At 29.9% G+C, this 11,675-nt stretch overlaps 3 protein-coding genes across 4 annotated transcripts; 1 reads left to right on the forward strand and 2 right to left on the reverse strand.

Annotated features, from left to right (window-relative positions):
* Positions 1-1,341: 1,341 nt before the first annotated feature.
* Positions 1,342-5,937, reverse strand: LOC123265395 (polyribonucleotide nucleotidyltransferase 1, mitochondrial). Its single transcript, XM_044729121.1, has 2 exons — positions 5,713-5,937; positions 1,342-3,555 (listed from the first exon to the last, which is right to left on the reverse strand). The coding sequence occupies exons 1-2, from the start codon at positions 5,856-5,858 to the stop codon at positions 1,425-1,427; spliced, it is 2,277 nt and encodes a 758-aa protein (XP_044585056.1). The 5' UTR covers positions 5,859-5,937; the 3' UTR covers positions 1,342-1,424.
* A 283-nt stretch (positions 5,938-6,220) lies between these two features.
* Positions 6,221-8,453, reverse strand: LOC123264347. The gene is made up of 3 exons (XM_044727592.1): positions 8,314-8,453; positions 6,627-7,967; positions 6,221-6,556 (listed from the first exon to the last, which is right to left on the reverse strand). Exons 2-3 carry the CDS (start codon positions 7,899-7,901, stop codon positions 6,347-6,349), a joined length of 1,485 nt encoding a protein of 494 aa, XP_044583527.1. The 5' UTR covers positions 7,902-7,967; positions 8,314-8,453; the 3' UTR covers positions 6,221-6,346.
* Positions 8,454-8,564: 111 nt separating this feature from the next.
* LOC123264356 (cytochrome c oxidase assembly protein COX18, mitochondrial) lies at positions 8,565-11,597 on the forward strand. 2 transcript variants are annotated; one of them, XM_044727610.1, is made up of 7 exons: positions 8,565-8,690; positions 8,953-9,286; positions 9,731-9,868; positions 9,951-10,098; positions 10,171-10,295; positions 11,226-11,336; positions 11,401-11,597. In XM_044727610.1, exons 1-7 carry the CDS (start codon positions 8,671-8,673, stop codon positions 11,572-11,574), a joined length of 1,050 nt encoding a protein of 349 aa, XP_044583545.1. In that variant the 5' UTR covers positions 8,565-8,670; the 3' UTR covers positions 11,575-11,597. The 2 variants fall into 2 exon arrangements, with proteins under 2 accessions (XP_044583545.1, XP_044583536.1); XM_044727601.1 differs by lacking the exon at positions 8,565-8,690 and having other exon boundaries at positions 8,808-9,286.
* Positions 11,598-11,675: the final 78 nt, after the last annotated feature.

The raw sequence follows: 11,675 nt of genomic DNA on the forward strand, positions 1-11,675 counted from the left end.
TCAATTTGTCACCAGCTTTTGATGATTTTCAAGGTCACGCTCAAACTTTCGGACATTGAACTACATTGAGGTGCCAAGTCACATGAAAATCTTTTGAAACAATGAAATGCCAGCATGAGAAAAGCCTTTAAGCAGAAACATTTCTTCACTTGGCTTTTTATCAATTTAAAATATTTTTTTCATACATAAAAATGGTCTCAATGGTTATTAATAAATTTAGAGTCGTATCGGTTGCTAAAAAAAATTTATTTTAATATTATTAAAAGCAAGCTTTTGCCAAAAAAAATCATTTCTTTATGCTAAATTTAATATTGTTTTGCATTCCGTCATTTAATCCGAGAATTATTTTTCGGGAGAGATCAAAGTCCAGTCAAATTGATTGACAGTAGTTATCCTAACTGAGTCTTTGATGCTAACTCTCTATTTTAATACTTTATAGTCTTTTAAATTTGCATTCCTAGGAAATGCAGCGGAAAATACAAATTTTGCTATTATAATTGTAATTTATCGCAGTTTGTGTGTAAATTTTGACAAAGTAATTTTAAATTTTAACTTTGGTTCGAAACAATTGAGGAGCTAAGTTTCAAAAGAGTATCTTTTCATTTTTGATTAATCGAGACAAAAAACTAATTATCTTCAATTATAAATGTTTTTATTGAGCTTTTTTTAATTTAGCTATAAAGTGCTATCGGTTGTGAAGCTGCAATTCGATTTTCATTTATAAATCTTTATAATTCTCGAAGTAATTAATATTTAAAAGTTCAGAAAACTGGTTTTTTAAAATATGAAAAAATACCCTTTTGAAAATCAGCTCCTCAATTGATTTAAAAAATCGTTTTCAATAATACTAGTGGACATTGTCCCAAATACCCGTAATGTACATAAAATCACAAAAATTATTTATTGTTATAAAATAACAGATTGTAATTTAAATATATAATAAAAAAAAATTTTTAATTTATACAACTTAAAAGTTTAATTTTAACTAAATATTTGGGCATTAAAAAAACCTTTGAGATTATAATCCTAAGTATAAACACTAAAAATTTTTTAAAGATATAAAAATGATAATGAGTAATAATATATACTTAGAATAAAAACAGAAAGTGAAAAAATTAAAGAGGGTCTAGTCCTAGGATGTATCCACAAATTTGTGTTAAAACCAACTTCCTAGATGACCTAGATTGTGATGAGTAAACTTTCTATTTTAATCTCTTAATAATCTATTTCCGGGAACATTCAACGATAGTAAAAAGTAATATTAACATATTTATATTGTAGATTAAAAAATATTTATTAAAACAATTAAGAATAATTTATTATTAAAAAATTTAATTTTTTACAAACAGACGAGGTAGATAAATCTAATTATATATTTAAATAACCAAATATTTACAAAATTTATCAATTAATAAATAAAAAAATCATTTAAAACGGCTCCTTATAGAAGAGCTAGTCGTCCGCAAAACCTTGCTTGAAAGTCTGATAGCTCCACTCTCCGCTTCTCTACCGAGGTACTTGACTTTGATCATCTGCCCGACTTCAAAGTTCCGAGCACTGGGATGCGCAAAGACAGTTTGATCCAGATGACTATTAGGAATAAATACAGGCTTCATATCATCATACAGAATCACCATAACACCACTGTCCTTAACTTGGACAATCTTAGCCTGGTAAATTTCTCCAAAATACAACTCGGGCGTTTTCTTGTCCTTCAGCAGGACATCAATCATCTCTTTAGCTTCTTTCATCGCCGTTTCATTGGGTGCAAAAATCGAGTAGGTTTTGTCATCCTGCGGCTGAATAGTCACCCCAGTTTTCAGGTAAATTTTTTTCAAATTATACCCACCAACTCCCCAAAATTGTCCGCGTAAATGAACCGGGACCTCTACGGTATCCATCAAAGGAAGATTGAATTTATCACTCCTCGGAGTTGCCAATGTTTGGTCCATAATATCAAGAATTTTCTTCTTAGCTTGAAGAGCAGCGTCAATACTTTTCACTACAATTTCCACCGGAAGCCCCGAAAGCTTAATATCAGCTTGAATTGCGGTAATTTTATCCCTCGGGCCGGCTATTTTGAAATCCATGTCTCCTAAATAGTCCTCAATCCCCAAAAGATCAGTAAGAATTCTGTAGTCACTAATTGAATTGCTTTCTTTGTCGTATTTAGTAACCAGGCCAATAGCCACACCGGCAACCGATTGAGAAATCGGAACTCCAGCGTCCAAAAGCGCCAAGCTCCCGCCACAGACGCTGGCCATTGACGAGGAACCATTCGACTCGAGTACTTCGCTCATGAGCCTGATAGTGAATGGATAGTCTTCAGGAATTACAGCTCTTAAGCCACGCTCTGCTAGCGCTCCGTGACCCATTTCTCTCCTGCCGACGACTCCAGCCCGGCCGACTTCATTTATTGCGTAGGGAGGAAACTCGTAGTGAAGAAAGAAATTTTTCTCTTTCACTCCGCTGGTTAGCATCGAGACCATGTCCATCTTTAGAGCGCTGTCCAAAGAGTCTAAGGTCACCGAGCAAGAGACTTGCGTTTGTCCGCGCTGAAATAGTGCAGAGCCATGAAGCAATTCTAAATGACCGGCTTCACACTTGATGTCTCGCAGCTCGTCTAATTCACGACCGTCGCATCTTTGGTTGGTCTCGAATATCAGCTCTCGGAAGACTTCTTTAGATACCATGTTAAAAGCCTCGACAACTACAGAAAGATTCAAATCTTCAACGCTCTTTTTCATGGTCTCCATTATGCTAGTCCTTAAATTATTAATCGCGTTGTCTCTTGATATTTTGTCATGATTAAAATCCGTGAAAATATTCCGTAGTTGGATCTCTGCAAGAGATTTTATTGAAGCTAGAAGTTCTTCGTCGAATTTCACCTCTTCAAAAGGTCTTTTGGGCTTTCCGTGAGTCGCTGCTAGTTTTTTAATAGCGTTAATTATCTCTTGGCACTCGAGTACTCCTCTCTGGATGGATTTCTTCAAATTATCGCTGTTAATCATGTTCGCGTATCCGTCCATCATTACCAGCATATTGTTGTTAGCAGCAGAAACTATTAAATTAAGAGAACTCCGTTGTAATTCATGGTTAGTCGGGTTTATTACTACGTCGTTGTCTATGAAGCCGACTCGCACCGCTGCCACGGGCCCATTCCAGGGGATGTCTGATAGGGCCAAAGAGGCAGACGCTGCATTTATCGCTAAGACGTCGGGTAAGTTTTCACCGTCAATCATGAAGGTATTGGTGATCAATTGGGTCTCGTAGCAGAAGCCCTTTGGAAAACTTGGACGGACTGTGCGGTCTATTAGCCTCCCGGCGGTTATTTCATACTCGGTTGATCCTAGCTCACGGCGAAGAAAGTTTGTTGGGATTCTTCCGGTTGCTGAGGCTTTTAATCTGTAGTCTACTATCAAAGGCATAAATGAGCTGGATGAAGCTTGGGTTTTGCATACTGATGTTACCATCACTGATGTCTTTCCTGATGAGACCATCGCAGAACCACTGGCCATCTTCGCCAGCTTTCCCGTTGATATGACCATTTTTTTTCTGGAAAGAATTTTTAGTATGATATTATAGTTAGCAGTCACGACTATTTTTTAATTTTTTTTAACAAATAGATTTGTCCCAAAAAATTATTTTTAAAAAATTGCATTTTTAATTTTTCAAAATTTTTAAATGTTAATTTTTAACTTCCCACTAAGAAAGTTTAAAATTTTCAAAATATGTATGTATTTATGTATGTGTGTGTGTAAGTATGTAAACCTCTTATAACTTTTGAACGGTTAAACCGATTTCATCGTGGTTGGTGCGATTCGAAAGGGCTTGGCTAAACTTAGATTTTGAATACAATTTGGACTGATTCGGACCGATGGATTTCAAAAAATAAAAAAAAAACTATAAAAAAAAATTTTTTCAAAAGTGGTTTTTTTGGAATAACTTTTAAACGGCTTTATCAATCAATTCCAAAAACTAATAAGCTCTTAACATCAAAAAACCACGTTGATTGCCGCTAATCCGGTCAAAATCGGTTGATTCGTTCGAGAGATATCGTGCAGGAAAGAAAACCCAAAAAAGTGTTTTTTCGGAATTACTCCGAAATTTTTAGTTTGACCAATTGAAACTTAGAAATTCTTCATGAGGCTTTAAAAACTGCGTAGAATGCGACCAACCGCGTACAAATCGGTTCATTCATTCAAAAGTTATTGCGGTTTGAAAATTTCAAAAATAGTGTTCTATGAAACTTTTATCAGACTTTTGAGCTCAAAAGCATAGAAAAGGTATCTTTTTGAGCTTGGAGAGTTCAAAACAATACATAGATCGTATTTTTGAGCTCTTCGAGCTCAAAAACTTCGTAGGTGCAATTTTAAGCGCCCAGGTATTAACGGAATTAGCGTTATTATATACGTGACTGAATAAAGTAGTCAGTACTTGTCTCGGATAGCTTAACTGGTAGAGCGCGTAACCGAGAGATCTGGGTTCGATTCCCAGTCTGGGCTGTCTGATTATTTTTTCAATTACGGAAAAATTCCCACTGAGTAGGTCCCCCCCCCTTTCCCCTATCCGTTCTTTCCCAACTCCCTTAAAATTTGCTTTAATATGGCTTGTTACGAAAATTCTTAAAATTATCAAATATCTGTTAAATTAATCTTCATATTTTTATTTCATTATTATTTATTTATTTATTTTTATTTCATTATTTTTTTTGAAAAGAATTTTATTTCATTATTACTTAGGTATTATTATTTTAAAAAATCGTGATTTATATTATTTATTTATTTATCAAAACGTCAATCAGCAATAAACAGCATTTTATAATGTTTATAAGTTTTAATTGAATAGAAAAAAAAAAAAATTGTAAGTGCATGATGTATTATTTATCTAGAATTTTAAATGAAGATTAAGTTAGCTGTTATCTAAAAATTTGTAGAATTTTTTTTTATTGAAGAAATTATTGCAAAAAATAAAAAAAAATTTCATTTGTAAAAGACATGAAAATAAGTGTAATTTTTAAAAAATATTTTTTCGTTTCAATTTAATAATTAAAAAAAATAAAATTTTAAATAACAATTATTATTGTTATTATTCTATGAAAGTTTCACGTGAGATATTTTTAAGAAATTTAATTTTTTATTGTCTATATTTAGTTCCATGTATAATCTAGCTTTATGTCACTTGTCAAAATTACAATTTAATGAAAGTAATTGGGAAACAGTTTAGTTTTTTTTTTTTTTTTTTTTTTTTTTATCTAGAATTACTCGAAATTATTTAAACTTTCATATTTTGTAACATTCTAATTGTTAAATTACTAAAAATTTCACTAGGACCTCAATTTATCCATTCAGTCTTTAGGAACTGGTGGCTTAGTTACGAAAATTTTTTTCAAGATTATTCTTGCTTTCACTAAGTAAAAATTGTCTCAAAAATAAATAATGAAAATTAAATTAGCCGACATTTGAAAATTTTTATAATTTATTTTATTGAAAAAATTAAAAGAAAAAATTTCACAAGTTGAAAATTTGAAAAATTATCTCTGCAATTTTTTTAATTTAATTGATGAAAAAAAGATCAAAAATTGTTATCTAGACATCAAAGTATAATTTATCAATCAGTTATTTGAATGACTGAAGGCCAAATTAAAAATAAATTATCAGTTTAGTTATAATCAATTTCTAACCTAATTACTACTAAAAAAATAATATTTACCCATCTCCAAGTGGCACATCAACTTCTGCAGTACTCCAATCAGTTCCAACACTTCTAACTTGTATTTTTTTTCGGTATCTTTCATAATTTTTTAATAATCTAACTTTATTATTTAATATCAAGCGTAAGTTAACTAAGTAAGCCATATTTCGATATATACTTGTGTATGTATAACATAACACGTGCTTGCTACTTTGCTATCAAGTGTGGAATAATTTGGTATCATCAATTGATAAAGCAGGAAAAATTAATTAAAAAATTACACCATAGCTTTCTTAAATTTTAATTAAAAAAATTTATTTCTTCAAAAATAGCTTAAAATTTTGCTGATATCTTTTAATTTAGTTCTATTTAAACAATTGTTAAAAAATTTGAGCAAAATAAAAAATTAATTCGTGTGAATGTGAAACACTTGAAAAATTTTTTAATGTAACTAAAAAAAATTTTATTAGTTACAATTTTATTTTAAAACTTCAATAGTTGTACACTAAAATGTAAATTAATAATAAACGTAACATTAAAAACTAAATTGCATCGCAAGATAAATTTTGAATTTTTTTACTAGTATTTTATTTATTAAAATTATCCTAATAATTTATCCCTAGAACTGTAAGATCTCATTTAACCGCATACATCAGTCTTGAAAATCAAAACGTATCTGCCGAATGTTCTGTCGATGTTCTGCAGTTAGAATAGGATTAATAACACAACCTATTGAATTTATTTTATTTCGAAAACGCTCGCGGTCTCTCGCAATCTCTTCCCAAGGTCCTTTGCGAGCTGCTCGATATGCATAGTTCCATTTAATCATCGTGTGAATCAACGGCTTTGGATCAAAACGTACCTAAAATAACAAATCATTAACAATCATAGTCATAAATTTAAATTACAAAGTAAAATAAAATAAATCTTACTTTTGATTCTCTTTTTTCACCAGGTGAATCATCAAGAGCTGAATATTCAACAGGACATTTTGACGGAGAAACATCTTTAAACATAATAAAATCAGTGTCATCAACACAACTATCAGAGTCATCAGAACTTTCAGAGTAACGTCTAGATCTGAAGTCTGATTTTGAAGTAAATTCTACGGTGAATTTATTGTAAGAATCTTCATCGCTGTCTTTACTATCATCATCATCATCATCATCATTATCATCTTCATCATCCCCGCTGGTCGAGCAATACTCACTGTCCTGAGATTTTTCAAACACAATAAAACTATTTCCAGATCCATCAGAACTTTCTGAAATTTCTCGAGTTCTAGAGGTAAATTTGCATTCAATAGAATTTTTATTTTCTATCATTGACTTAGATATCTCCAACGATTCTTTTTGGATCATTTCAATATCCTTGGTTTCAGGTACACTGTTCGGACATGATAAATCTAGTAAATCAAAATCCTCTCTATCAATTTCCATGCTTTCAGACTGAGTGGCCAGTATTTTTTTATTGTTATTACCAACTGGAGCATTACCGGAAAATAAACTGTTCCCAATACTTTCTTCACAGGCCGCCTCAAACGCCACATCAACAAACAATTCTTCAGCATACTTAGTATGCTCACTCCAAGTCTGTCGATGGATATTATCAGCGCTGAGAAATTTTCTATGAGGTAAATTACTTCTCGGCTTGCTAAAAATCTCGGATAAAAATCTGCTGGGCTTAAAAGTCTCGGAGTTTCTCGAGAGTTCTTCATCAATTTTAATACTCGTGTCCATGTCCATATTAATTTGAATATTTTCTTTACTACTTAAAGGTACACTAACATACAAATCTCTCGACAGAATATTATCACCGTTGGATACAACCGTAACAGAAAATTCTTCATTTAAATTAGATACTACATTTGGTAACTTACGTACAAAAGATTTAACAGAACCAAACACGTCCATCATGCCGTCTAATATTGCTTTTTTCGATCTACTGCAACTAGGAGCAACGTTAATTTTATTTTCCCCAGAGCTTGCCGGTTCTTTCTTGCTATACTCAGTGTTGTCATCCATACTGCATGCATGCGGAGGTAAATTTGTACCTGACTGAATACATTTTGCTCCAAGTGTTAGTAATGAGTTTTTAATTGCTGAATTTTCAGTTGCAACAAAATTTAAAGCTGGCGGGTAAGACGATCCCAACAAACTGGGCACATCAAAAGTCAAAGATCTTGATCTTCTTGGAGAGCACTCCATTTTTATAATTTTTAAATTTATTTTATGCTAAATTATTTTTTTCCTAATTAATTTTTCAACCAACACCTGAAACAAAATTTTTTTTTTATTTATTTACTTACTTACTTTGTAAAACTATAAAAATATAATTAAAATTGAGCGACTAATTGTAAGTTCAACAAGACATTTAGGCGATCATTCAGTGATAACGTGGACAAATAGCCGAGTAATTAGTGATTGTAAATACAATTGTTTTTTTTCTGATGCAATAGTTTAGAAAGCATATGGCTGAAAGTAAAAGTAAATAGATAAGTCTTACCACGTGATTTATTCTAAAGAATAAAAAATATGTTTGATAATTTGTTTTATGTAAATTCGTGATTTATTGATGTGTAGATAAAGAGTATTTATGATAAATTTATGTTATAATTACCACTTTGTAATACATTCCAAATTTCTTGTATTTACACCACCGAAAAATGAGCAAGTAAATAAAAATTTTTTGACTTTAAAATTATTTTTACAATCAATAAAAATTTCTTTTGGTAAATTCATTAATTTAATGTCTTTTTTTAGTATAGATTTTGAGAATTCCATTATCACAAGGAAGAAATATTTTAATAGATAAAAATTCCACGCTTTATGAAGCCATTTTCAATATTATTTTACTCTAACTCTTAGCTTGTTGGTTTGGTTATGACATGTTCTGGAAATTTATTATCTTTTCCTTTCCCTTTCGACATTGAACATTTTTTTTCTCAGAATAAAACAAAGGAAAACTTATCATCAGATGTTATCACTTGACTGTCGGTAAGAAACATTTCTTCAATAATAATTATAATAATTTAAAAATTTTAAATCCATCATATCATAACAGTGAATTCTAACCTAAATTATAAAATTGAACTAAAATAAAATAACTACATTAATTATTTATTAAAAAATGATAATAGTTCTTTTATAGTTATAGTTTAAAATTATCTGAAATATTTATTGACCCCAAAATGTTAATCAGAACTACGAGACATCTGATGAATGTTATAAAAAATAGGAGTTTTAATTTACATTACAGATCTATTTGTTTACAAAATAATTTAAATAATAACTCTGTAAATAATGAAGAATATAAACTGAAAAAAAATGGGTTATTTAAAAATTTCAATACAAAAATTCATCTATCAAGAAAGTATACCACTGCTCCAGTAGATTTAGCCACTGCCATCAGTCCACCGATTACAAAATATGATGTGCTCATGAAATTCTTAATTGATAATCCGGCTATTGAATTTTGTCAACAATCATTGATATCATTTCATGCAAGTACCGGTTTACCTTGGTGGGCTACTATTGTACTTGTCACTTGTACTGCTAGAACACTTGTCACTTTACCTTGTGCCTTATATCAGGTAAACTAATTTATGATATTAAAGTTAGCTGTCACTTGATAATTCTTTATTTATTTTTTTTTTAACAAACAAATTCTTTCCGAAAAAATATTTTTAAAAAATTGCATTTTTTATTTTTTAAAATAAAAAAAAAAAAATTTTTTTTTGCTATCATTTATTTGTTACCAAAATTCTTAAAATTTAATAAATACCTCTTAAATTAATCTTTTTAACTAATTTTTGAATCTAATATCTAATAATAAAATTTACTTAATAAATAATGATACTGAAATTGAGAGACATCTGATAATTTTTTTAATAAATAATTTATAGCAAAAAAAAAAAATTACACTTTTAGAAGCTCCAGAAAACTTTAATGAAATTAAAAAAAAAATTTCCTGTACCTAGTTTATTTTTCAATGAAAATAAAATAAAATAATAACTAAATATTTTTTATTATTTCAGCAATATATATTTGCAAAGGTGACACACGTAAAGTATGAAATGAATGAACTTGTAAAGGAATTAAAACGAGAAACAAATATTGCTGTCACTATTTATGGATGGACTGAAGATTATGGTAGAAGTGTTTACAATAGATCTGTAGGTATAAAAATTAAGTAGTTAATTATTTATCAATTATTATACTTAATAATACTTTACTAATACTATAAAATATTAACAGTTGAAAAAACAATGGGACAAGTTAATAATTCGGGACAACTGTCACCCGATGAAAGCAATGATTCTTGTAATCTTCCAAGTACCACTGTGGGTCATGTTGTCAGCTAGTTTTAGAAATATATGCTTAATGCTTCCTTATCCTACGCCAGGTATAAATTTCTTCAATTTTATACATTGAAAAATAACTTAGCAGTAAATAATTAATCACAAAAAAATTTTAGCTGCTCATCAAACGTTTTTGGAGCTGTCAGTTGAAGGATTTGGGTGGATATCTGATCTCACTGCTATCGATAGTTTTTATATTTTGCCTCTTTTAGTTGCAGTTTTTAATCTAGCTAATGTTGAGGTAAATTATCATCTATATTATTAAGAGAATAAGAAAAATTTTGTGTCCAGCATAAGTATTTAAGCTGCATTCGAAAATACTCTATATCCAGGTACATAATTAAGAAATGACCTTGTATCTTGTGAAGTATTGACATTTTTAAAGATATAAGCTCATCCCGATGTTAAACTCACCAAGACCTTTCATTTAAGTACCCACATCAATTTTTCATATATTTATATATATTTTATATATGTATATATGAAAAATATATCAAAATGCATGTGGGTACTCAAATGAAAGCTCATGATGAGTGTAACGTCGGGATGAGCTTATATTTTTAAAAACTTCAATATTTAAGAAAGTAAAGTGCAATTTAACAAAAGTCATTATTTAATAAACCAAAATTTTGTGGCCAGTATATTTATATGATAAAATAGGTTTTTTTGGTTAAAATTGGTATCGTTGGAAAAGTCTTGACCTGTAATTGTGCTTTTTCATGGTTTCATATCATTCCCACCAATAGTCAATTTATGATGATAAGTATTTAAGCTGCATTCGAAAATGCTCTATCTCTAGATAAATAATTAAGAAATGACCTTATATCTCGTGAACTATTGACATTTTTAAAGATATAAGCTCATTCCGATGTTACACTCATCAAGACTTTTCATTTAAGTACCCACATCAATTTTATATATATATGTATATATGAAGAATATATCAAAATGGATGTGGGTACTCAAATGAAAGCTCTTGATGAGTGTAACATCGGGATGAGCTTATATTTTTAAAAACGTCAATAGTTAAAGAAGTACAGTGCAATTTAACAATATTCATCATTTAATAAAGCAAAATTTTCTTTAATTATAGTTCAAATAGTGACTGAAAAGTTGTTAGTTTAATTTATTTGAATAATTTTTTTTTTAATTAATCAATTTAATTTTGCAGATGTTACACATGATGAGGATAAAAAAGCCATCAAAAGTTCAAAAATTTTCCATGTGGGTCGGCAGAGCAATTTCGCTGATATTGGTACCCATCGCTTGCATGGTTCCTTCAGTAAGTCAATAAATAATTTTTAAATTATTTAATTAATCCAATATTTATTTTCATTTGATTGCAGGGTATGAGTCTTTACTGGACAACAAGCAGCGCGTATAGTATCGGACAAAACTTGCTTATTCTCTCACCGAGGTTTCGCAGGTTGTGCAGAATCCCGGAAACTGAAGATGATATTACTCAACCGTATAAATATTTGTACAGTAAAATAAGACAACGGATTGGTCTTAAAAGTTAATAAATTAAAGTTTTTGAAGCTTATCAATGTTATTTATTTATTTTAAACCTCTTTTTATTAATTATCATTATCAGTAATGATAATCGTAATTGATAATAACC

Source organism: Cotesia glomerata, linkage group LG1, assembly GCF_020080835.1.
Source record: "Cotesia glomerata isolate CgM1 linkage group LG1, MPM_Cglom_v2.3, whole genome shotgun sequence".
In the NCBI taxonomy this organism is placed as follows: domain Eukaryota; kingdom Metazoa; phylum Arthropoda; class Insecta; order Hymenoptera; family Braconidae; genus Cotesia; species Cotesia glomerata.

Excerpts from the sequence above, each read along its gene's own strand:
- LOC123265395 (XM_044729121.1), bottom strand. The coding sequence starts at position 5,858 with ATGGCTTACTTAGTTAACTTACGCTTGATATTAAATAATAAAGTTAGA. Across the intron at positions 3,556-5,712 it reads GATGTGCCACTTGGAGATGG|AAAAAAAATGGTCATATCAA; the intron begins GTAAATATTATT and ends AATTCTTTCCAG.
- LOC123264347 (XM_044727592.1), bottom strand. The coding sequence starts at position 7,901 with ATGGAGTGCTCTCCAAGAAGATCAAGATCTTTGACTTTTGATGTGCCC. Across the intron at positions 6,557-6,626 it reads GTGAAAAAAGAGAATCAAAA|GTACGTTTTGATCCAAAGCC; the intron begins GTAAGATTTATT and ends TTGTTATTTTAG.
- LOC123264356 (XM_044727601.1), top strand. The coding sequence starts at position 8,885 with ATGTTAATCAGAACTACGAGACATCTGATGAATGTTATAAAAAATAGG. Across the intron at positions 9,869-9,950 it reads GAAGTGTTTACAATAGATCT|TTGAAAAAACAATGGGACAA; the intron begins GTAGGTATAAAA and ends AAATATTAACAG. Across the intron at positions 10,296-11,225 it reads TTAATCTAGCTAATGTTGAG|ATGTTACACATGATGAGGAT; the intron begins GTAAATTATCAT and ends TTAATTTTGCAG.